This window comes from Hemiscyllium ocellatum, chromosome 42, assembly GCF_020745735.1.
Source record: "Hemiscyllium ocellatum isolate sHemOce1 chromosome 42, sHemOce1.pat.X.cur, whole genome shotgun sequence".
NCBI lineage: Eukaryota > Metazoa > Chordata > Chondrichthyes > Orectolobiformes > Hemiscylliidae > Hemiscyllium > Hemiscyllium ocellatum.
In genome coordinates this window covers 30314899-30341009 of record NC_083442.1, presented here as the reverse complement: position 1 = coordinate 30341009, position 26111 = coordinate 30314899, and the positions used below count along the sequence as shown (strand labels likewise).

At 41.4% G+C, this 26111-nt stretch overlaps 1 protein-coding gene across 2 annotated transcripts in view; it reads left to right on the top strand.

The window, feature by feature from the left end:
• The window catches only part of scaper (S-phase cyclin A-associated protein in the ER), a 324173-nt gene that overhangs the window by 259572 nt on the left and 38490 nt on the right, over window positions 1-26111 (top strand). For both annotated transcript variants that reach the window (XM_060853762.1, XM_060853761.1), the window contains exons 27-28: window positions 4458-4695; window positions 7552-7701. In XM_060853762.1, coding sequence (XP_060709745.1) covers window positions 4458-4695; window positions 7552-7701 — 388 coding nt within the window. The remainder of the gene's footprint in view (window positions 1-4457; window positions 4696-7551; window positions 7702-26111) is intronic.

The window sequence follows — 26111 nt, the reverse complement described above, 5'->3', positions numbered from 1 at the left end:
TATAGCGGAAGTCTTGATAATCAAGGTTTACCTTACTTGCACTTGCATATCCATTCCAGTATATAGGTTAAAACAACTGGAGGGCAATTCTTAATGTATTATATGCTTTTAATTGACTGGCATTCTGTTTGTTTTGAGTAGCTGAAATTACTTGGAGAATATTGAATATCTGGAAGTGATTACTGATTATGGGGTGCACTTGATTTATATCACGAGGATGAATGGATACCTGGGATTAATTGCAAGTCAGTAATGTAACCTCAGCCTCCGATTTATATGGTGGATGAAAGACCTGGAATTCATTACTATGTAATCTAATCTGAAGTTTCAACTATGTAAACAATAAATGCTGCTTTTGATTGGTTCATAACCATCCATGGAACCCCAAGTTTAGATTTCCCTCTATCAAAATAATTCAGGGGATTCTCTTTTAGTAAATGCATTATAGTACAGATTTTTTCCCTCCATTTTTCTTCCCTCCTTTACTGAAGTCTGGCATATGGTTTAAGTGAAATTTATTACCAACCTGGTACTTCACCAGAGACTATTGTGTTATCACGAAATCTATCAAACATTGAGTGAGGGTCTTAAGGCATTCAATTCTGTCAAGAAGTTGACTTTGACACTTGTGTATTTAATTTGACTGATTTTATATGAAGGTTGCTTCTGCTATAATGTGATAGTATTGATAATTCCCCACGCGTGAGGGAACGTGACAGGTTTTCCTTTTGCCTCTGCCCTTCAGGTTGCAGTCTTCCTGTAGACCTCCATTTTCTCTCCCATTTTCTTGGTTGGATGTTGCCAGAATCTAGCTCTTAAACACAAAGTCAAGAATTACCGGTTATAGTGACCTTGCTGGAGGTAGCTCCTATGCAAGCATGTTTTCATTCCTATTATTGGTCAACAACCTGTTCAGACGTGTTACGACATGCGTTTGCATCAGGTGATCCTTGAACCCAGGCCTCCTAACTCAGTGGTAAGGATACTGCCACTACACACAAGAGCCTTTCTGTTTTCATTACCCTTTTTACATACAATTAAATGATTTTTATCCCCATCATCACATCACCTGTGCTATTTTATTTCATTTATTAACCACCACCAGTAAATCACCATTGCTTTCCAATTATTTATTTGTGTGCACAGCTCTTTAAGGTCAGTGCTGACCACCACAGGTGAAGTCAGTTAGGGAGGGGGCTCAATCAAAATGCAGTTGGAAAGAGAATGATTTCATTCCTAGTGATTGTCATTTGCTTCATCTGTTTTATCGCACTAGCCAGTCTTTTGTATTAAAGTTCTTGGTTGATAGCTTTTTCCCCTCATGTCTCTGAGAGGTGATCATTTTTGCTAGCGTACAGTTCCCTGAACATCTGCAGTCACCTAGTGCATCGCTGGGATAAACATGCTTCAGTCGAATCAAGATGGTGATTGTTAACAGATTTGATCATATAACACGGCCTATGCAGCATTGAGGGAATGTTGCATTTTGAAGTTTACACTTGCTTCTGGTGGGCTCAGACTGCCCTCCCAGGTGGATGTAAAGGACCCATGATGCTATTTTAACAAAGAAGTGGGGAATTCTCTACACTGCTCCCATCGATGTTTATCCCTCAATCAACATTATTTTAACAAACAGATTATCTGGTTGTATTCATATCGCTGATTGTGAGAACTTTCTGTGTGCAAGTTACCTGCTGTGTTTCTTTTATCACAATAGTTACTCCACTTCAGACAGACTTATTTGGCTATAAAATGTTTTGGGACATCCTTCATTTATGAAAGACATCATGTAAATGCAAGTTCATTTTTTAAATGCAAGTCTTTGTATTTAATATTTTTTAAAAGCTAATTCCACAGTGGTTTCATATCACTCCAACCCTGTTATTACAGCAAGCTGATATTAAACAAACATAAATTCCCATTTGAAGCTCATGAAACAAACTCAGACACGTTAATCTGAAGCAAAGGCTGCATGAGTGGCATCGTGTTGGCCCCCGATCCTTCATGGCTCCACTGGAAACAGATGAATGCTGACTGACCTTGCAAGTGGCACTGGGTGGGGCCGGGCTGCTGAAAAAGAATATTTGACTTATTCATGCTTGTTCACCTTCCCAAAACTCAGGCTCTGCACTTTACACATTTCACCAGGACAAAAACAAAACAGTGGATCTTTGACATCCAGGAAAAATATGTAAATGCAGTTTATTTGATAGACTTGACTAGGATGCAAACAGGTTTTGCCATTTAAAGAGGAGATGTTCAGCTGAGGCAGTGTTAGAAAAGCAATAGCTTGAGATAATTTTAATATCCCTTTAGCACTCTTAGAGTGGAACTTTTATGGTTATGTAAACTTTGCTTTGCATTGAACTGGAGATTTGTTGTAATAGATGTAATTCCAAAGCACTCGAAGTTGTCCTGGTGGAGGTGGTATCTCGTCCTGAATAGATGTTCAGCTTTAGTTAGCATGTGTCCAAACTGCATCATATAGAGTCTGTTGAAGTGAACTTAAAACCAATTCACAAACTTCAGTATATAATAGAGTTGAAACTTGTTAATATAAGTCGAGCGTGTGGTGCTGGAAAAGCACAGCAGGTCAGGCAGCTTCCGGGGAGCAGGAGAATTGATGTTTTGGGCATAAGCCCTTCATCAGGAATGAAGCTTATGGGCTGGGGGTGCTGCGAGATAATTGGCAGTGGGGTGGGTTTGGGGGTATGGTAGCTAAGAATGCCATAAGTAGATGGAGGATGGGGTGGATAGATAGAAAAGGTGATGGACAGGTCAAGAGGGCGGTGCCGAGTTGGAGGCTTGGGACTGAGATAATGTGGGGGGAGGGGAAGTGAGGAAACTGGTGAAATCCACATTGATCCCATGTGGTTACAGGGTCCCAAGGCAGAATATGAGGCCTCAGGTGGTAAGGGTTTGGCCACTTACAAACAGACCCCACCACCAGAGATATGGAAATAACTGACAGACTATTCAGACCTCTTGGCATCATGGTAGCCCACAAACCCACCAACACACTAGAACAGCAGCTAATGAACTTGAAAGACCGCATACAGACAAAAGGCAAAACTAATGTCATTTAAGAAACAAATTGCAGGAACTGTAACAAACACCACATTGGATAAACAGGCAGAAAACTAGCCACCAGGATACATGAACATCAACTAGCCACAAAAAGACATTACCCTCTCTCACTTGTATCCTTACATACAAATGAAGAAGGACACCACTTCGACTGGGACAACACATCCATCCTAGGACAAGCCAAACAGAGACACACCGGAGAATTCCGAGAAGCATAACATTCCCAGCAGAACTCTTATCAACAAACATATCCACTTGGACCCCATTTACCACCCTGAGAGAAAGAACAGGAAATGACATCACCAACCCAAAGAAACCTAAACACATAAATAGAAAGCAGCCACTAGCACCAGAGGCTCACTGATGACATTACCTAGTATGGTGACAAACCGTCTGAAAATTAACCTCGCAGCTCGGCAAGCAAACTTACATCCAGGATATCCACCAGAGATATACTTCCCTCCTCACCCCTATTAGCACTCTGGAAAGACCATTCCCTCCGTGACTCCCTTGTCAGGTACACACACACACACACACGCACGCACGCACCAGACCACACCCCACTCTCAGCACCTTCCCCTTCCACTGCAGGAAGTGCAAAACCTGCACCCACACCTCTCCTGTGACTTTCATCCAAGGCCCCCAAAGGATCCTTCCACATCTAACAGCAATTTACCTGTACCTCCACCTATGTCATCTACTATATCCGTTGCATCCAAAGTGGCCTCCTCTACATCGTTGAGACAGGGCGCCGACTTGCCGATCATTTCAGAGAACATCTCAGGGACACCACACCAACCAACCCCGTCACTCCTTGGCTGAACACTTCAACACCCCCCCCCCCCCCCCCACCCACTCTGCCAAGTTCTTCCTTGGAGGAAGAATACCTCATATTCCATCTTGGGACCCTGCAACCACTTACCTCTCAGCCCCCCAGCCCACAAGCTTCATTCCTGATGAAGGGCTTATGCCTGAAACGTCAATTCTCCTTCTCCTCGGATGTTGCCTGACCTGCTGTGCTTTTCCAGCACCACACTCTCGACTCTGATCTCCAGCATCGGCAGTCCTCACTTTCTCCATTTTTATATAACACAGTCTGAAAAATCCGATGGAAACAAATCTAACAACAGCTTTCAAAAATGTATTTGAATACAGACAATAGAGAACTGTTGAGATATGTAGGAAGAGCAGTTGATTAATTTTGTACCTCCAGGACAGGTTGAATATCCCCCTCCTGTTCTTACTGATTTTGTAACCCTGACATAAAACAATTTAATTCTCAACTACTCAAACCTTACAATCTTTGAGGCATTATAACTCACTGGGACACCAGCACTTTTACCCTGATGGTTAACCTGTTGTTTTGGCAGGTCACAAGGTATATTTGAGAACAAGAGGCAGGACCCCACTGGTCTGATTGCAGCACTGCAATCTACAGAGCTGGTGGGTGTTCTCAACATGCTTTACTGCATCCTCCTTCATGGTATAATCCCAGACCATAACATTTCCGCGCCTGCAGAAACCTACCCACAGCACACCATTCACGTCGCAATCCAGAGTCTTCGCTTTCTGAACAGTTTTGCATTTTTGGATCTTCCCACTTTTCAGGTAAGATGAGTTTTGTTAACTATGAATTGCAGATCAACAGAATTATCAATTAAATAGCAGAAACAATGATCATTTCTGTAGCTCGGATTTTTCCTGTTCATTAAGTCTATGAGTATATCTGGAGTGGAAGAAGCTAATTGATCTCGGAAAGTTACAGAAATTAGCTGAACCTGAGTATATAATCCATTAAATGTGGTGCTGAATTATGCAGGTCAAACATGTTCCAGTTTCATACTTTAGTCTCTGCTTCATTGGCTGACCCTGTGTTCTGCTAGTGGCTTAGATGCTATGATTGGCTTCTGTAATCATAAAGGAGCAAGGAGAAAAGTGCACAAATCTTACATAACTCTTGCAGTAAAGTGCTTTTTGTAGGCTCTTAAACCGCTCAAGTCTGTTAACACTCTTTGATTAGATCTTGGCTGATCTGTCCCTGAACTCCATTGACCCAACTTTGTTTCTATTCTTAGATACCTTAAATAAATGCTTGAAGTGATCTGGTTGCTCTTCACTGAAGAAATCCTAACATTTCTTAACCACTTTGATAATGTGAGCCAGTGCATTGAGTAATGAAACTGCACTTCCGAACATTAAGCATTGGATAACAAACAATTTGCATCAAAATTGCTATTTCCTTACTGAGGGAGATGTCCAAAATATAATATATTGTACCATTTCTCTTACAAAAATATATTGCATATTCAATCCAAAAAATAGTGCTAAAGGTATAAGGCTCCTAATGATTAAACATTTTTGCTTATTGTGTAGAACCAGATTTCTCTGTCGAAACCAGCTTTCTGAAGTCCAGTATAATAGCTTGTAGCCAATCTTTGCCAAGTTCCCTATACCTCAGAAATCAACTTAAGAGATCACTATTCTCCTCCTCCTCCTCACATCTGTTGAGCGACCTCCACTTCCATATTATACATCACTGCAAACTCCTGTTTGATGCTTCCTCATTACACATAACCTCATATTGCTGCACAGTACTTCATTCACAGCATACCTGTCCTCTGGAATTCTGCAACAAAACCACTGATCTGTTATCTTCATCCGGCCTTCAGAAACATTGTAAAATCTCTTCAGCTTTGTCAGTCTCTACTTTTCCTGTTAAAGTGCTCTCCCTGTATTGTTTTCTTCTTTGTGGTCTCCAATGCTTGCTTAAGTGCAGTATGTTGCACAAAAGTTATAGTAGGGTCATCTGAGCCCTTGCAGCCTGCTGCCAAGTCAATGTAGTATAATGATGGAGATAACTGATAGGAAAAACTATTTGTAATATGTTTTCAGCATTAATATTTCAATCTTAGTGAATCCTGATATCTTTGTACTTGACTTGCAGATACATAGGAGCATACTTGTTTTTTAAATGCACGGAGGACCTGCAGTAATAATAAGATGAACATCAGCCACGTCCCCAGAAATCCAATGGTCCACACATATTTGCACACCACATAATTCTCCTATAGAAAAATTTTACCTATTTTTGACTGCTTCAGTTACTTTCAACTATGCCAAAATGTTGTTTTAATAGATTTGTGCATGTATGGTAGAATATGCAAGATACAGTGCATAGATAAAAACAATGACTGCAGATGCTGGAAACCAGATTCTGGATTAGAGTGGTGCTGGAAAAGCACAGCAGTTCAGGCAGCATCCAAGGAGCAGGAAAATCGACGTTTCAGGCAAAAGTCCTTCGTCAGGAATACAGGCAGACTCTAATCCAAGATACAGTGCATACGTTAACACAATACTCTATTTTATAGATAATGTGTAGTGCTAATGTATTTTACTGTGCTCATCTATTGTGTCAGCCCCTAGAGTTCCTACTCTTCCACCTCAGTGGCCAACTGCATCTACCTTTCCCCATGCTGCTTTAATTTAACTATCACCTCCATTAGAGGTTCCTTAACTTGTTTGACATATCATTGAATTAGCTTCCCCAAAATGATCTCCTACTTTTGCTTCGTGTTTTAATGTTCATCCATCTTTTCTGCCATCTTTCCACCACTGCAATTTTGTGAACCACTTTTGAATGCTTCAAAACCTTCTACACACGTGCACCTTGTTGCAGCTGTTAATTGAATAAAAAGAGAATATTCTTTTGAGTTAGTTATAAAATGCAACGCTGAATCAGAAAATCCCTGGCTTTATTCCTAGTCTTCGCTGAAAAAGATGACACAAATCAGACCAGTACTGCTGGTACAACAATTGGCTTTAACACCTCTCAGCTGCAAAACATTGTCTAGCAGGTTATTTTTCCTAATTGCTATGTGCTGGTTATTCAATTGCTTTTGGAAGGTATCATACATACAAGAATTTGTTGTAGACATAATTAAATGCAAGTACATTACTTGAATGGTTGCATACACATAAAAAATCACCACTTGGAAAGCTTTTGGACAGCAATCACTGCCCATCGAACTGTACCCCGGCAAGAATCAGTGCTTTCAAAAGGCGGGAGGAGGATAGAAAAAAATTAAGGGAGAGAAGAAAAAGCTTAACAAAGAAAATTGAATCAAATAGATGAATAACAGTCATGCTTCTCTAATTGCCAAATTAAGATACTAAAGACACCAGTGGATGTGGGGATAGTGTAGGAAAATGGCATTGAAGTAGAAGTTCAGCCACAACCTAGGTGAGTTGCAGAACAGATTCAGAGGTTTGAATGGCCAACTCCATTTATTTCCTATGTTGCTATATGATGTTATGGAACATGTGCGGTTGAGCTACTTATGAACTCTTCACATGGTACCTTATTCAGTTGGAATGATGCTTGATTTCGTCTCTCTTTATCTCTCTTTCCATACACTACCCTTCCACAACCCCTTCTCACTCACACATATCTTTTTGTTCTGATAGTCTGTGTGTGGCGCTGAGGGCCTGTCTCTGGCATTCCGCCACATTGTCAGCTCGCTACTGTGGTACTGTTACCATCATACCTGTGAAGACCTGCTGCATGAAGTCATCGTCTGCGTAGGCTATTTCACCGTAAACCATCCTGACAATCAGGTAAGCAATAATTACAGAGCATTAAGAACTCAAAAGAAAAAAGCAACAACCTCCCTCATCAGATGGTAAAGTACCAGTTGTCCAAAAGATTGCTGTGGCAGTTTTAACTGATTTGCTTCAGTGTGCTAATTGTTTTGCTCGAGTTTCTCTTTACTTTTTAAAAAATGTTCATAATTCACTTAAGTAAGTCTGTTTTTCCTCATGTTTTTGTTAACTTATTTAAATATAAAGTTTAAAAATCTCAACTCCTGTCAGGAACTTTTACATAAACCAGAAGTTTGGTCTTCACTTCTTTGGGGATACTTGTATTTTCACATGTTTTATGATTCAGATGATCCCAAAGCATGGTATATGGTATATTCTATCAAAATCTAGTGTTGCTTAAACACATGTATCTCTTGCTTTTTTTTATTTGTTTAGAACAGCCATGATTTCATTGAATGATAGAGCAGACATGGGCTGAATGGCCTACTACTATTCCTACAATAAAATGTTCATGAATAACATCACAAATAATGGAATTTGATTACCTCTAAGACTTTCAGTTATGCTCTAGACCTATGACTATACTATCACTGATATTAAATCAGTTTTTTGACACTTCAACCCCTCCCAGTTCTTTTGAGTACATTGTCAGGCCAGCTGCACAAACACACATTCAAGATCAAAAATGACAAGAAAATTTATCGCAATTCTATTAAGCTGTTTCACTTTTATATATGTATGTTGATGAAACCTCTTGGTAGTTGAACTTCTGTTTATAATTTACTTGCAAATAAAGATAGACATATTAAAAATGAAAAGTATACTTTATAAAATGTGCAATAAATACCGCTTTGAATGTAAAAGATTACACATTGGCATATTGCTGGGAAACTTATTAAAAACATAAATAATTTAGTTCGAAAGAGTGAATTTTCTATTTGCTGAACCTGATCTCTGTTTAACTGTAATGCAAAGGTAGTGAGTTCACACCAAAGTCCTTGACTAAAAGCCCACAAAGGACAGAAAAATAAGTTGAGGCAAACAAAGCATGATTTTGTTTCTTTTTATATGAAGGTGGAAGGTATGACCTATTATGTTTTTACCTGATGTATTTAAGCAAGATTTCTGTTTTTAAAATTATTTTCAAGGATTGGGTGAATTTGTTAAACTGATTTACATTAACTTGCAAGAGCAGGACAAGGAGAATAAGTTCAAGCTAGTAAAAAGTTTAAATTTTTGGACAAGTATGCAAAAATTCTTCTTCACACAATGAATGACAATGCAGAGTATGAACTTCTAGGAATAGAAGTAGCAATGACAATCCTGGAAGCCTTTCAAGAATATTGGATGCAAGAATAGGTGAGCTTTATGACTTAATTTAACTAACGACTCGGCAGGTCTAACAGCATCTGTAGAGAGAAAGCAGAGTTAATGATTGGGTACAATGAACCTTTAAAACAAAGAGGTTCTAAAGAAGGGTCATAGAATCCCTACAGTATGGGAAGAGGCACCGACATTCTGAAAAGCATCCCACTCTAGCACTTGCTTTTCACCATGGCTAATCCATCTAGACTGCACATCCCTATACACTTGAGGCAATTTAACATGGCCAGTCCACCTAGCATGCACATCTTTGTACTGTGGGAGATAACCAGAGCACCAGCAGAAAACCACACAGCCACTGAGAGATCATGCAAACTCCACCCAAACTGGACTGCACACTGATTCCACTCACTTGGACCCATAATGTTAACTCTGCTTTCTCTCACCAGATGCTGCCAGACCTGCTAAATTTCTCCATTGATTTCTAATTTTGTTTTGACTTTGGGGTCTTCCTGACTGGATATATTAAGATGGAGCAAATGACTGAATTTATCTCTAATTGTGTTGGATTGGATGTCATTTTGATTTGTGGATTTTTTTTCTAGCCTTCTTTTCAGTTGGACAAATATCCACATAATATATGTTTTGCATAATCCAGATGAAAGAAATTGGAAAGTAGTGGCTTACTAGTGAAATCATTCGATAATTAATGCACTGGAGACATCATTTCAAATCACACTATTACAGATGGTAACATTTGAACTCGATAAATGTCTGGAAAAGAAAATCTAACCTAATGTTGGCTGTGTAACCGCTATTGGTTATTATTATTATCTCTCATAATATAACTCATTATTATCCTTTAGGGGAGGAAACCTACTTACCTTGTCTGGTCTGGCCTACAGATAAATCCAGACCCACAGCAAAGTGGTTGACTCTTAAATGCCCTCTGTGATATTAGAGATAGGCAATAAATGCAGGCCCAGCTAGTCATAGCCTCATCCCATGAACAAATAAAAAAAAGTGTTTAAGCAATGACATGAAGCTTTGTATTTATTTCCAACCTACTCAAGACAAACGTGCCATTGCCTGTACTGTGTAACTCCCCAGTAGTTGCTTTGTATCTTTTTGGGTCCTGATGAATATAAACTTCCAAAAGCGTTCTAGCTAGCAGATTGATACTGGTTGCGAATCTCAATTTTCATATCCGAGCCTTTATCCATATCCTCTTGAGTAGTTCAAGCCAGCCCTCGAAATCAGTGAATGACACCCATTCTTTATTTTATTCTTATGGCATTCTCCCATGGAGGCCATTTGCCCCATTGAGTTTACATTGATCCTCTGAAAAACATTCCACCCAAACCCACATCCATACCCTGTATCTCCCATAGCTAATCCACCTAGCCTGTACATCCCTGAACATGATGTGGAGGTGCCAGTGTTCAACTAGGGTGGACAAAGTCCCTGGACGCTATGGGCAGTTTAGCATGGCTAATTCACCTAACCTGCACATCTTTTGGACTGTGGGAGAAAACTGGCATCCGGAGGAAACCCACACAGACATGAGGAAAATGCAAACTCTACACAGATGGTCAGCCAAGGGTGAACTGAACCCAGATCCCTAGTTCTGTGAGACAGCAGTGCTAACCACTGAGCCACCGTGCTACCCAAATGGCAATTATATGTTACTCTTATGGCTCAGGGAGTGCAGCGTTGAGGAGGAAGCTGATGTTATGTCAGCCATTTTATGTTGTGCTAGGTCATCAGTCCTGACATGGTTAGCTACTGCCCCAGAAGATTGGAGGCGCATTTTTTTTTTGCTTTGTTTTCATTGGCAGTTCTCAGCTAAAATCATGTACATCTTAGGCTCCCTGTTTGTAACACCATGGTGCCCAGGCCATGCTTAACCATAACGTTAGCAATGTTAATGTTTGCTTTTGTTGATATAATGCACAGTATGATTTGCCACTGAAACAGCCTGTCCACACACAACCAGACCAAGACAGCACTCAGGCTTGGCATGATAGGTGATGAGTGACACTCATGCAATCATAGGTCCCATAAATAACAGCGAGGAGAATGACCAGATATTGTCCTTTCTGGTAATATTTTATGAGGGATTGGCCACTTGGAGAACTCTACATTCTCCCTCCTATGAAGAGGACAGAAAGGACCTTCATCTAATGTTTCACGCAGCACTCTTCTGAAGGGTAGGTTTCGGGCACCTTGTCACTTAGGGTGCTACGGCAAGGAAACAGGCCCTTTGTCCCAACTCATTGAAGGAGAATTGATGCCCACTGAGTCAAAATTGGGGACTTGGTTATAACAACCATGTTTTGTTATAGTTCCCATTGCCATGATCAGCCATTATTATAACGGCAATTTTAGATGAGCTGTTGATCAATTGCTGTTGAGAATGTGGTGCTGGAAACGCACAGCAGGTCAGGCAGCATTCAAGGAGCAGGAGAATTAACATTTCGGGCATAAGCCCTTCATCAGGAAGGGCTTATGCCTGAAATGTCGATTCTTCTGCTCCTCGGATACTATGTGACCTGCTGTCCTTTTCCAGCACCACAGTCTCAACTCTGATCTCCAGCCTCTGCAGTTCTCACTTTCTCCTTGTTGTTCAATTACTGTCAGGTTTGTGCATCAGAAGAACATTTTTTGTATTCGTTCACAGGGTCTGGGCCTCTCTGGCTGGGCCAGTATTTATCACCCATCCCCAATAGGGGCAGTTAAGAGTCAACCACATTGCTGTGGGTCTGAGGTCACATGTACGCCAGACCAGGTAAGTGACAGTTTCCTTCCCTAAAGGGCATTAGTGAACCGGATGGATTTTTCCTGAAAATTGATGGTAGTTTCATGGTCATCATTAGACTCCTAAATCCAGATTTTTATTGAATTCAAATTCTGCCATCTGCCATGGTGGAATTCAAACCCAAGTCCTCAGAACATTGTCTGGGTCTCTGGAATAACAATCCACTTATAATACCATTAGGCCATCGCTTCTCTGTTTCTTGAGGGGCTATTGGCAAAAGCAAATTGGTGAAAATACTGTTTTCTCTTTAAAATTATCTAACCAGTGTATATGTTGCACATTAACATAGGGGAATTTCAGTTAGTGGGGAAATTGGGACAAGATTAAACTCAGGTTGCATCATCTTCAGGCTCTGTTGTTGCAATGTCTTTCAGCGAAGTTTAAGAAATTGCAAATGTACTTCAGTGAAATTCAGTACTTGACAAATCATGTAATAATACAACTGAAGTCAAATCTCTATAAGCAGAATTATTCCTGCTACATATGGTTAAACTCTTAAAAAAAATTATACACACTCCTACTTAAGGTGAAACTTTGATAATGCTCTGTAAGCAGATCCCTATCACCACACAGATGTTGGAAATTAACAATGAATTCAGAGCTTCATTTAACATCTAGTTATTTCTAATTAGATTATGCGCTGTTTCCAGTAAGTTGTTAATTATACATCAATTGGTTGTTAATTGCATTCACTTGTAGGGTGTTATTTGGGGACACACCAATGTTTTTATCTGTGTAAACTAAGATGTTGTAACCTAGAGGTGTGCCCCATCCTCTGGGCCAGAAGGCTCATGTTCAAATCTCACCTGACCCAAAGATGTGATATAACATGTCCAAATAGGCTGATTAAAAATAATTTCTATAGGAGCAGATTGAAGAAGATCTGCAGTTTTGGAAGTGCATGGTATGAAATGTGTAAATACAAGCTTTTAAGCAAATAAAATTTTGACTTCTGTGTTCTGTCTGTTAATACCTGACAATGCAAGTTTTGACACATACTGTATTCCAGTTAATCCATTTTAATAGTGCAAAATGTTGACTTTGCCGATATCCTGATTTCAGCTATTTCCCCAAAACCCAAGGCCTTATTCTTTGTCTCATACGCAAAGCCCTAACTCGCGCCTGTGTCACAACCTAAAATCCTCATGCCTTCCAAATAATACATTGATGTTGACACCAATAATTTCCTTGGGGAGAGGAGTTGGAGGTTGTCCAGTTGGTACCATAGAGAAATATTTGGGGTATGGTTACCAGGGAGCCTTAGCGGTTGTCAAATAATAAAGAAACTGCAAGTTTTTGACTTTAACAAATTGCTTGGCATCAGTTTGGACAGCTATTGAAATGTGCACAAGAGGACAGAATTGAAGATATAGGTGCAGCAGAAAACCTGGTCTTTAATGATTGCATAATGACCTACAGATATAAGTAATCAACTTTCAACATATCTCCTTTGAATACTTTGAAATTCTTGCTCGTAGTTGCTTGAAGCTTAATTTTTTTTGGCATGTTTCTTTGGAAGAAAATAATTGAAGTTTGCAGCTGTTGGTATATATTTGTGTCTACTTGTAACTCTCTTATTTTTTCATTGTACATCTCTTTCAATGACAACATGTAAAAACAGCTCAAATTGATGTTTTGAAATGAGCAGAAGTGTAATGATATTTATTTTTTAAAATCCCTTACATACAATAATCTCCCATATTGAAATTTATTACCTTGGTAGAGGCAGCATCACATTATACTTGTCAAGAATTTATTTCAGTTCATAATTGTTTCTGTTATTCCACTGTTGCATTTAGCTATAACTTCTTATAGAAATAAATTGAAAGTGAAAAGGGAGCAAAGTGTTGATTTTTAAAAATGTACAGAGATCAAAACGTCTTTAGTCCCTCCTGGTCTGTCCCGAAGTGGCAAAGCTCAGTTGTAGGATTGTCGTTGGGATGCTACATTGTCCTCTGGCTTTGGACTCAGGAGTGTAATATTCAGCCAGGGAGTCTTTGTTCTACGATGAACGTTGCTTCAAAATGTGGATTGCAGCAGGAGACTGGATAATATCATATTTAGATTTGTTACCCTCCACAGTTAACTAATGTACTCACTCTGAGTAGAATCTTACTACTTATTTTCTGGAAACAGTGACAGGACCATTTTCAAGTTCAGAACTCGTTCCTTTGATGTATGTGCTTTGTGGTTGCTGTCTACTAGAGCGTGCTGATTAATAGCCAGTCTCCAGGATTCCCAGCCAATTAGGGAGGAAGGGTGGGATGAAACATCTACCTGTCAAAGGAACTATTTCTAATTTAAAAAAAGAGTGCCTCATTTCAGAAGAGCTCACTAATGGTTGTAAAGAGTTAATAAAAAGACTGCTTTAAATTCCATCCAATCTGATAATGTCATCAGGATTTGAGTTGGTAAAAGCAGAACTGGATTTCAGAGAGATAGACCTATCGTCTAGAACTCCTGACGGTCTTTATAAAAATGTCAATCATACCAGTGTAATTTGTATTTAGTTGCAATAGCAGCCTCTTCTTACTAAACTACTTAGAGGCTTCTCTTTACGGCACTAGGCAAAGCAACCCTGTAAGTTCCTAACTGAAAAAGAAGATTGTGGCAACGTATCTACATTATGATGACTAAGAACCCAGCTAGCTCATACAAAATGATACCAGCGGTGATCATCTGAAAATTGATTTTAGTCAAACCATTGTAACACTCATCAGTTGGATTGTTTTGGTGGCAGACTCTTAGGAATTTAAGAGGAAATCAAGTAGGGCTGACCCCCACCTTCCTTTTTCTTCTCTAACTCTGTCTTCCTTATGAGTGCCTGCTGCAGAATCTAAGTAACTAAAGTGATGTGAGCACACTCGAGGACAGGAGTGAGAGAACCATCTCTCCAACCAAGCAGGCATGCACAGAGGTGGCTGTAGATGTAAGGAGGAGTGTGGTCTATCCAACCTGGAGAATATCCCACTTCCAATAACCTGAGAAAAGTTCCCGTTCTCCACTCAATCATTGATGAAATACTAGCTATTGCCTGTTGAAGTTATCAAAAATTACTCAATGGTCTGGGGTTCTTTAGACAAGGAAGAACTGACAGCAAAGAAGGTTACCTCTGGGTACAGCAGGGTCTTGATAAAATGGGCCCATGGGCTGAGGAGTGGCAAATGGAGTTTAATTTGGATAAATATGACATGCTGCATTTTGGAAAGGTAACTCAGGGCAGGACTTATACTTAATGGTAAGAACCTGGGCAGTGTTGCTAAATAGACACCTTGATGTGCAGATTCATAGTTCATTGAAAGTGGACTCTCAGGTAGATAGGATAGTAAAGAAGGTATTTGGTATGTTTTACTATATTGGTCAGAGCATTGAGTATAGGAGTTCAGAGGTCATGTTGCAGCTGTACAGGATATTGGATGGGCCAATTTTGGAATATTGTGTGAAATTCTGGTCTCCCTCCTGTAGGAAGGATGTTGTGAAACTTGAAAGGCTTCAAAAAAGACTTACAAGGATATTACCAGGGTTGAAGAGTTTCAGCTAGAGGGAGAAGCTGAATAGGCTGAGGCTGTTTTCCCTGGAGCGTTGTAGGCTGAGGGGTGATCTCATAGATGTTTATAAAATCGTAAGGAGTATGGCTAGGTCAAATCGACCAAGTCTTTTCCTGGGGTTGGGGGAGTTCAGAACTGGAGGGCATAGGTTTAGGATGAAAGAGGAATGATTTAATAGGGACCTCAGGGGCAACCTTTTCACACAAAGGGTGTTGCATATATGGAATGAGCTGCTAGAGGAAGTGGTGGAGGCTGGTACAATTATAACATTTAAAAGGCATCTGGATAGGGACATGAATAGGAATGGTTTAGAGGGATATGAGCCAAGTGCTGGAAAATGGGACGAGATTAGGTTAGGACATCTGTCAGCCTGGACGAGTCGGACTGAAGGGTCTATTTCCGTGCTGTACATCTCTATGGCAAGTGATGTAAGAGAGGTATTTAAAATTATGAATGGCTTTAATAAGGTAGATGCAGAAAAGATGTTTCTACATCTAAAAGAGATCAAAACTAGGGGCTATAAATATGAGTGCCACTAATAAATTCATAGTGGAAGTCAGGAGAAAATTCTTTACCCTAAAAAGTAGTGACACTGTGCAAGTTGCCACCATGTAGCATAGTTGAGGTGAATATCATAAATGACTTTTAGAGGGACTCTACAAGATATCGGGAGACTCAGCAAGGTGGCGGCAAATCTGTAGAACTGCTGTGGACATCTCTGCCTAACAGCCAAGGCATACTGCTGTTTTTTGGTATCCCTGGCCAACTTATGTGGTGGAATTATTACTTTAAAACCTTACAGAACACATACTTGTTAATGTTTGGGAGTGGGAAGGATGCCAAAGGGAAAAGGAGCAAGGACACTCCCCTGCAGCACCTACCACACCAAAGACTGCAGCAGCAGCAGCCTCTCCTGAACACCCTAGGGATCTGACAGACTCACAGGAATTGGCTGCGGCGATGGAGAAACTTACCTTGAAAGTTGAGGCTGCGATTCAGGAGATCTGTGGGGAGGTTCGTGCCCAGGTCCAACCTATCGCATCCATGCTGCAAAAGCACAAGCAGGAGATCCAGGGCCTTGGGGAGAGGCTGGAGGAGGTGGAGGGTCGAACTAAGGCTTCGGAGGCTGCGATGGAATTTTCATCCAATTGGATCCAGGTGCTGGAGCGAGAGGTACGGGCCTTGCGAGACCATATCGACAACCTCGAAAATCGAGGTAAAAGGATAAATCTCCGAATTGTTGGGCTTCCTGAAAGTGAGGAAGGTGAGCAGCCAATCAGCTTGTTTGAAAGCTGGCTGCTGAAGCTTTTGGGCCTTCACATCGATTGCAAATTGAAAGGGCTTATCGGGTTACAGTGCACTGGTCAGGCCCAGTGCAGCGCCCCCGCTCAGTCCTAGTGCACTTCCACTCATATAAGGACAAGCAAAAAATCATAGAAGTTTCCAGATCCCTGGGAAAAGATCCACAGGCACTGCTGTACAAGGGTTCAAAAATCGTGTTTTTCCAGGATTTCTCTGCAGCTGTAATTTGAACGAGGAAGTCCTTCGATGAAGTTAAAAAGAGGCTGAGGAACCTGGGCATCCAGTACTCCATGAGATACCCCACAGTGCTCAATTTCAGCCACGAGGACTCAGTTTAGAAATTTGACTCAGCGGATAAAGCTAAAAATTTTGTAGACACTTTAACATAGACGGATTGGCCTGAACAATATGGTTAATGTTTGTTCTCTTTTCTGTCTTTCCCCATGTTTTCCCTTTTCTTAATTCCTTTTTTCTTCCTAATAATTTCCTTTTTGGAAAGGGGGGCAAAGCCCTTGGAATAAGTTGGTTCTGTTTTTTTAATAGCTGGATTTTCTGATGGGAAGTTTTGTGGATGTTCTTTGTTGTCTCTCCCCTTTTTTTGTTTGTTCTGTTTCTCTTTTAGTTATAAGTAGGGGTGACATGAAGCCAGGGATGGGTGGAGTGGTCATCCTGACTTTGCCTGTTTTCTGTTGATTTAAGGATCATCTTGTTTTTTTTCTTGCCAAAGACTGGGGCACAGTCCGGGTTTGAAGGAGCTGTGAAGGAGGGAATGGAAAGGGTGAGTGCCCCCTATGGGCAGGGGCAAGAGTCTTCCATTTAAGGTTTTATAGTTGGTTTTCTTTGTAGTTTTTTGGTAGTAATAGTTATTTATAGTTATGATAGAGTAGTTTTTGGTATATATAGTTCTTCGACTCTGAGTCTTTATTTACTTATGCTTGGTGCTTTGTAAGCAGGGTTTTCCCTCTGAGGGGTTCAAGGGTGCCTGAAAGGAGATATGGCAAAGTGTCTTATTAAATGGTGCACCTGGAACATTAAGGGAAGTCATTCGCCTGTTAAAAGGAAAAAAGTGCTTTCTAGCCTTAAGTGGGAAAGGGTTGATATTGCTTTATTGCAGGAAACCCACCTTGATGGGGAACACCTTAAATTACAATAGGGGGATTATGACCGAGTATTCTTTTCATCCTTTACTACTTATCCAGAAAAATCGTCTGTTCACATTATTAGAGCAGGTGAAAGATGAGCAGGAAGGGTTTGTGATACTCAAAGCCCTGATACATGGGGAGGAATATGGCATTTTAAATGTCTACTGTCCTCTAGCGCATCCCCTCAAATTTTTGATTAGTGCTTTCTCTAAGTTGAGTGGTTTTGGAACATGGCACATTATTATGGGAGGGGGGAATTTCAATTGTCTTTTGGATCCAACAGTGTACAGGATGCCTTGTGTTCCCCTCAACTACTTCTTCACAGGCCAAGCAGGTCGTTGACTTATGCGAGGAGTTGGGGCTGGTAGATATTTGGAGAAGTCTTCACCCCACCGGCAGGGACTTCACTTTTTTTCAACCCACATAAATGTCACATGAGGATTGACCTCTTCCTGGCTCCCTCGGCCCTTCTGGATTCGATTATGGGTTGTAAAATTGGGAATATAGCTTCTCTGATCATGCGGCAGTATATTTGGAGGCTAAGGCCAAGAATGAAGGGCTAGGTTTCCAGCAGTGGTGTTTGGACCCTTTTCTCCTTTAGGATTCCAAATTTTTGGAATACTTTTTGAAGGAGTTTCAGGAATTCTTGATTATCAACTCAGGCACAGCTAGTAGTCCGTCTGTGCTATGCGAGACTGCTAAGGCCTTTGCAAGGGGATTAGCTATTTCCTATTCGGCTAGCCGGAAACGACAGAAGGAGGAACAGCAGCGTCTACTTGAGACGCAGTTGAAAGCCGCAGAGACAGCACATTTTGTGCCGCCTTCGGTGACTAAGCTACAGCGGATTACGGCCCTCCGGGCTGCCTTGATTTCAATACTGACACAAAATGCAAAGAAAAAACTTGCTTTTGCTAGACAAAGGCCGTTCAAATATGGGGATAGGCCAGGGAAATGTTTAACGTACCTGACTAGGAATGAGCGTGCTCCCCAATCCATTACTGCAATCAGAGACAGCGCCTTACATACGATGCTAAAAAGATTAATGGGGTTTTTTGGAGCTATTACTCTGAATTGTATCGGTCTGAAGGTTGCAAGGACAGGAGGACTAAAATGGAGACCTTTTTTAAGAACTTGGACCTCCGGGGGTAACCTTGGAACAGGCCTCTCTCCTTAATGCCCCCTTGACAGTTCAGGAAACACAGGAGGCAACTAGGCAACTTCAGAGTGGGAAAGCGCCTGGCCCTGATGGTCTCCCGGGTGAGTTTTTTTGAGGAGTTTATAGAGATTCTGTCAGGGCCAATTTTAGAGATGTGCAATCACTCCTATATGCATGAATGGCTACCACCATCTTTGAGAGAAGCTAATATTTCCTTATTCTTAAGAAGCAGAAGGTTCCTGAGGATTTTGCCTCATACAGGCCCATCTCTCTATTAAATTCAGATTTCAAGATTCTGTCCAAGATCCTGGTGCTGAGATTGGAAAGGGTGTTGCCCCATGTTATTAAAGAGGACCAGACAGGCTTTATAAGGGACCATAGGTCCTCTAATAATATTAGAAGGTTGCTGAATATGGTCCAAGTTTGTCAGCAACGATCGATTCAGGGGTTGGTGATTTCCTTAGATGCAGAGAAATCATTTGACCGGGTGGAATGGCCGTATCCTTTGTATGTCTTAGAACAGTTTGGGTTGGGTGGAGTCTTTGCTAGGTGGGTGGAGGTTTTATATCGCCACCCTCTGGCCGCAGTCATCACCAACGGGGTGAAGTCTGGGAGTTTTTCGACTGGTAGGGGTAGTCAGCAAGGCTGCCCCCTCTCATCATTGTTGTTTACGTTGGTGATAGAGCAGCTGGCAGAGGCCATTCGTCAGAACGCCCACATAACCGCTCCGGAAGTGGGATCGAGGGCACACAAGATTACATTGTATGCAGATAATGTCCTTCTGTTTTTATTGAACCCGATGACTTCTGTACCCCATTTGATACAATGTATCAATTCATTTGGGGCTCTTTCAGAATATATAAGATTAACTTTGCAAAATCGGAGGCTATGCCTTTGGGGAACCTAAAGATGTGCAGAAGTTGAAGGTGGCCCTAAGTTCCCTTCTAAGTGGTTATGGGTAGGGTTCCAATACCTAGGCATTTTTATTACACCCAAGTTTGATCTGTTATTTCGGACTAAGTTTGCTCACTTGCTCGACAATATTAGGCAATATTCTCCAGAGATGGGAGGCTCTTCCAATTTCATGGCTGGGCCATATATCTCTCATTAAGATGAATGTTCTTCCTCGTTTGCTTTATCCCATGCGTGTGCTCCCTGTAATGTTTCCCAGGTCAATCCTGCGGAAACTTATGGGGTGGTTTGGTTCCTTTGTCTGGCATCATGGGCGGCCCCTCATCAAACTTACTGAATTGCAGTTGCTTCACAGAGGGAGAGGAGTTGATTTCTCAGACATCAGGAGGTATCAATTGAGTTCCCTGCTGTCCTTTGTCAGGTGGATAATGATCCAAACTCAATATGACTGGATATGAGGCCTCCCAGGCAAAGTGCCCTCTTATTAACCTGTTGTTCATGGATAAGGTGAGGACAGCTATGGACCACTGCCGGAACACCATTGTCATTAGTACAGTCAAGGCATGGAGAGTGAAGGTTGTTTATCCAAGACTTCACCATTTACGCCTATAGTTGGCATGCCAGGGTTCCGACCAGGAATGATGGGACTCAGGGTTCAAACTATGGGCAGCAAGAGAAGTTTCTAGTTTGGGAGATTTGTTTGAGGGGGAGGGTATAATGTCTTTTTGAGCAATTGAGTCGCAAGTACACGTTGCCCACCAGAGATCTTTTCCGTTTTTTTCAGGTTAGGGATTTCATCCAGAAGAAGACTACGCTTCTCACTAAGCCCTATAAGCCTGATACAGAGAGGTTGTTGCTACGTTCCACAAGCACCCTTTCAGTTAGTGCCCTCTATCACCTACTGGGTGGCAGGGCCTAGCAGGATATTAACCAGTTCTGTGAGGTCTGGGAGCAAGAGTTAGGAGTGGAGATCTCTTCTGAAACATGAGAGAACATATGGGAGAATACTCGAAAGATCTCAATCTGTAATAGGATGTGCGCTACGCAGTTAAAAATTCTGCACAGGGCTCATTATGCACCAGACCATCTGGCGAAGTTTTTAAAAAAGGGCATCTTCAGTGTGCCCCATGTGTAAATTAGGTGTAGGTACTCTTACCCAATACTTCTGGACATGGCTGAAAATGTGTTGCTGGTCAAAGAACAGCAGGCCAGGCAGCATCTCAGGAATCGGGAATTCGACGTTTCGAGCATAAGCCCTTCATCAGGCTTATGCTCGAAACGTCGAATTCCCGATTCCTGAGATGCTGCCTGGCCTGCTGTGCTTTGACCAGCAACACATTTTCAGCTGTGATCTCCAGCATCTGCAGACCTCATTTTTTACTTCTGGACATGCCACAGGCTCCGTGTTCATTGAAGCGCTGTGGCGGGGAGAGATAAGGAGGGTATTGAGGACTGAGGTCAAAGTAGACCCGATATCTCTCCTCTTAAGTCTACCAAATTTACCATCTTTATATGGGCATGGGAAGAAACTATTTAATATTCTTGCATACTGTGCACGGAAGAGTATTCTGAGGAATTGGGTGTCTGAGAACCTGCCAGGCATGTTGGGATGGCAGAAATTAATTATGGAGCACATTCCCTTGGACTTTTTTTTACAAACATTGTGCACCACACAACAGACCATTTTTATAAGACATGGCAGCCCTAGTTGGGTTATTTGGATATAGATTTGTCAGTTATCTTAACTAGGGCGTTTGTTTAACCAGGATGGTTAGATTTGTCAAGCCTTGGGCCCTGGAGGGGGTCTCCTGAGTTAATACAGGTATATGTACAATGGTCCCCGTTCCTTTGTTTGGGAGCTTTGCATCGAGCATGGCTGTTCTGTATTTTGTGTTTTTGGTTTTTTTTGCTTTACTTTTTTTTGGTGTTGTTTTGTATTATAGGGTGGATTAGTAGACAGTAGTTATATTGTAACTTGTGTTTTTTTCTTTTTATTATACTGATGTTTGTTATTGATTGTATTTTGAATAATTTTATATATTTGTAAAGTTAAAAATATTTGCTAATGAATATATTTACAAAAAGAAAGACCTTTAGGAGGTAAACTAGTCAATGCAAGGGAAAGAATTAGAAGATTGTGTTTTGCTTCTTGCATATGACATAGAATCATAAAGATGTACAGCACAGAAACAGGCCCTTTGGTCCAACTCGTCCATGCCGACCAGATATCCCAACCCAATCTACCAGCACTGACCCATATCCTCCAAACCCTTCCTATTCATGTACCCATGCAAATGCCTTTTAAATGTTGCAATTGTACCAGCCTCCACCACTTCCTCTGGCAATTCATTCCATACACGCACAACCCTCTGCTTGAAAATATTGCCCCTTAGGTCTCTTTTATATCTTTCCCCCCTCACCCTAAACCTATTTCCTCTAGTTCTGGACTCCCCCACCCAAGGGAAAGGACTTTGTCTATTTATCCTATCCATGCCCCTCATGAGTTTAGAAACTTCCATAAAGTCACCCCTCAGCCTCCAATGCTCCAGGGAAAACACCCCCAGCCTATTCAATCTCTTCCTAAAGCTCAAATCCTCCAACCCTGGCAACATCCTTGTAAATCTTTTCTGAACCCTTTCAAGTTTCACAACATCCTTCCAATAGGAAGGAAACCAGAATTGCATGCAATATTCCAAACATGATCTACCAATGTCCTGTACAGCTGCAACATGACCCCCCAACTCCTGTACTCAATACTCTGACTAATAAAGGAAAGCATACCAAACTCCTCCTCCACTATCCTATCTACCTGCAACTCTATTTTCAAGGAGCTATGAACCTGCACTCCAAGGTCCCTTTATTCAGCAACACTCCCAAGGACCTTACCATTAAGTGTATAAATCCTGCTAAGATTTGCTTTCCCAAGATGCAGTACCTCGCATTTATCTAAATTAAACTCCATCTGCCACTCCTCAGCCCATTGACCCAACTGATCAAGATCCTGTTGTAATATGAGGTAACCTTCGCTGTCCACTACACCTCCAAATTTGGCGTCATCTGCAAACTTACTAACTGTACCTCTTACGCTCACATCTAAATCATTTACATAAATGACATGAAGTAGTGGACCCAACACCGATCCTTGTGGCACTCCACTGGTCACAGGCCTTCAGTCTGAAAAGCAACCCTCCACTACCACTCTCTATCTTCTAGCTTTGAGCCAGTTCTGTTGGAAAATGGCTAGTTTTCCCTGTATTCCATGAGATCCAACCTTGCTAACCAGTCTCCCATGGGGAACCTTGGCGAACGCCTTACTGAAGTCCATATCAATCGCGTCTACTGCTCTGCCCTCACCAATCCTCTTTGTTACTTCTTCAAAAACTCAATCAAGTTTGTGAGACATGAATTCCCATGCACCAAGCCATGTTGACTATCCTTAATCAGTCCTCACCTTTCCAAATACATGTACATCCTGTCCCTCAGGATTCCCTCCAACAATTTGCCCATCACTGACATCTTGGAGATTTTATTAGGCAGCCAAGTCTTGGTGCCTCATTCAGTGGATTGCCTTGAATTCTGAAGCAAACTTGGTCACGTTAGTTCACGTGGGAAGTAACAGAGGATTGATGAGAGCAGAGCAGTAGACCTGATCTATTTGGACTTCAGTAAGGTGTTCAACAAGGTTCCCCATGGGAGACTGGTTAGCAAGGTTAGATCTCATGGAATACAGGGAGAACTACACATTTGAATACAGAACTGGCTCAAAGATAGAAGACAGAGGGTGGTGGTGGAGGGTTGTTTTTCGGATTGGAGACCTGTGACCAGTGGAGTGCCACAAGGATCGGTGCTAGGTCCTCTACTTTTTGTCATTTATATAAATTATTTGGATGTGAGCATAAGAGGTATAGTTAGTAAGTTTGCAGATGACACCAAAATTAGAGGTGTAGTGGACAGCGAATAAGGTTACCTCAGATTACTACAGGATCTTGATCAGATGTGCCAATGGGCTGAGGTGTAGCAGATGGAATTTAATTTAGATATATGTGAGGTGCTGCATTTTGGGAAAGCAAATCTTCGCAGGACTTGTACATATAATGGTAAGGTCCTAGGGAGTGTTGCAGAACAAAATGGCTTTGGAGTGCAGGCTCATAGTTCCTTGAAAGTAGATAGGATAGTGAAGAAGGCATTTGGTGAGCTTTTCTTCATTGGTCAGAGCATTACATACAGGAGTTGGGAGATCATGTTGCGGCTGTACATGTCATTGATTAAGCCACTGTTGGAATATTGCATGCAGTTCTGGTCTCCTTCCTATCGGAAAGATGTTGTGAAACTTGAAAGGGTTCAGAAAAGATTTACCAGGATGTTGCCAGGGTTGGAGGATTTGAGCTATCGGGAGAAGTTGAAAAGGCTGGGGGTATTTTCCCTGGAGCATTGGAGGCTGGGGGTGACCTTACAGAGGTTTATAAATCATGAGGGGCATAGATAGAATAAATAGACGATGTCTTTTCCCTGGGGTGGGGGAGTCCAGAACTAGAGGGCATAGGTTTAGGGTGAGAGGGGAAAGATACAAAAGAGACCCTAAGAGGCAGTGTTTTCATGCAGAGGGTGGTGCCTGAATGGAATAAGCTGCTAGAGGAAGTGGTGGAGGCTGGTACAATTGCAACATTTAAAAGGCATCTGCATGGGTACGTGAATAGGAAGGGTTTGGAAGGATATGGGCCGGGTGCTGGCAGGTGGAACTAGATTGGGTTGGGATATCTGGTCGGCATGGACAAGTTGGACCAAAGGGTCTGTTTCTGTACTGTTTGTAAGTCTATTGAACTCAACTGATATGGGTGACCACAGTGGCCTACTGGTCTTTTCATTTACATTCCTTTATGGAGGGGAAATGATGTCTTCCTTTGGAGATTTTGGATCCCTTTGGGTATACTGTTTTGCAGGAGGACCCCTGAATGTTTGACTGTCAGATTGCTCACCAAATCATTGTTGTGATATTGGTGTCAATTCAGGCATCGCTCCATTTATCCTACTTGTCAAAAGCTGTATCACTCAAAGCATTCACAGAACTCAAAGGTTTTGATGATTTGACTTGCATATGCAATCATTTTTGAAGGTCTTCATGGATTGGCAATTCTAAGTTGACTTCAGTGCAGTTAAACTCTTTCAGCTATTTCAACTTCTGATACACTTCAAGAGATGAAATGTTAGTTGCGACTGGGAGCCATTGTTACAGGTATTGATTCTCAGTGTACTATTGATTATTTGTTTTGATGTGATGAGGACAGAGCCCATGTGTTTTCTATGTCTGCTGTTTGCTGGAGCTGACAAAGTCATAGGAAAAGACTGGCTACCCTGGCTCCCCAGCTGGTTTTCGGATAATGTTTTCGCTGGACTTATTCTTTTCGGGACCCATTTTCAGGTGAACATGCTTATGAGGTCGCAGTTCTAAGATTTATTCTAAGGTGCTTGGAATATAGGTTATTCTGGACTAGTTTGATGTAAAGAAGACCTGGAGTTCACTTAGCCAGCCCAGTTGTGTTGAATAAGGGATAATTGAGTGAACGCTTGACTATATGGGAAACAAGTAATCCATGTGATTGAAGTTTAGCAATGTGAAAGTTGAAATAAAGCACTGACTTTAAAAGTGCATGCCTGGCAAATGTCTAACCAACCGTTAACCACTGGTGTTTGACAAGTTTACTGAGTGGAAAGCAGAGACTGTGGTCCTAGGTAGGTTTGCTGCTGGAACACATCTATGGCTAGGGGTAAGATGCTGCTGAATGTATGTTGATCATGTTGATAGAATCTCTATAGTTAGTGCAGATAGAGGCCATTCAGCCTATTGAGTCTGCACTGACCCTCCAAACAGCTTCCCACCCATCCACACCCACATAGGATTAAATAAAGTAGAGCGGGAGGTGTCTGATTTGAAAGATAAACACTGGCGTAGAACAGTAAAGCCAAATGGCATTTTTCTTCGCTGTAGATTCTGTGTAATTCCATGTAAATATATACCATATGAGTTTGGGGAGAAAGAAAATTATATGTTGGGGGAATCACAAACACGGTTTCCCCAAACACGAAAGTACTCCTAATTCCCCTCTGCCTTTTGTAATTTAGGTTTTACATTGCTTCACTCACTCGTTGTTGTACTAGTCTTAACAGGTAGTTTAGACCTACCATTAATAGATTTTACATTTATTACAACCCCTTTGATAATATGT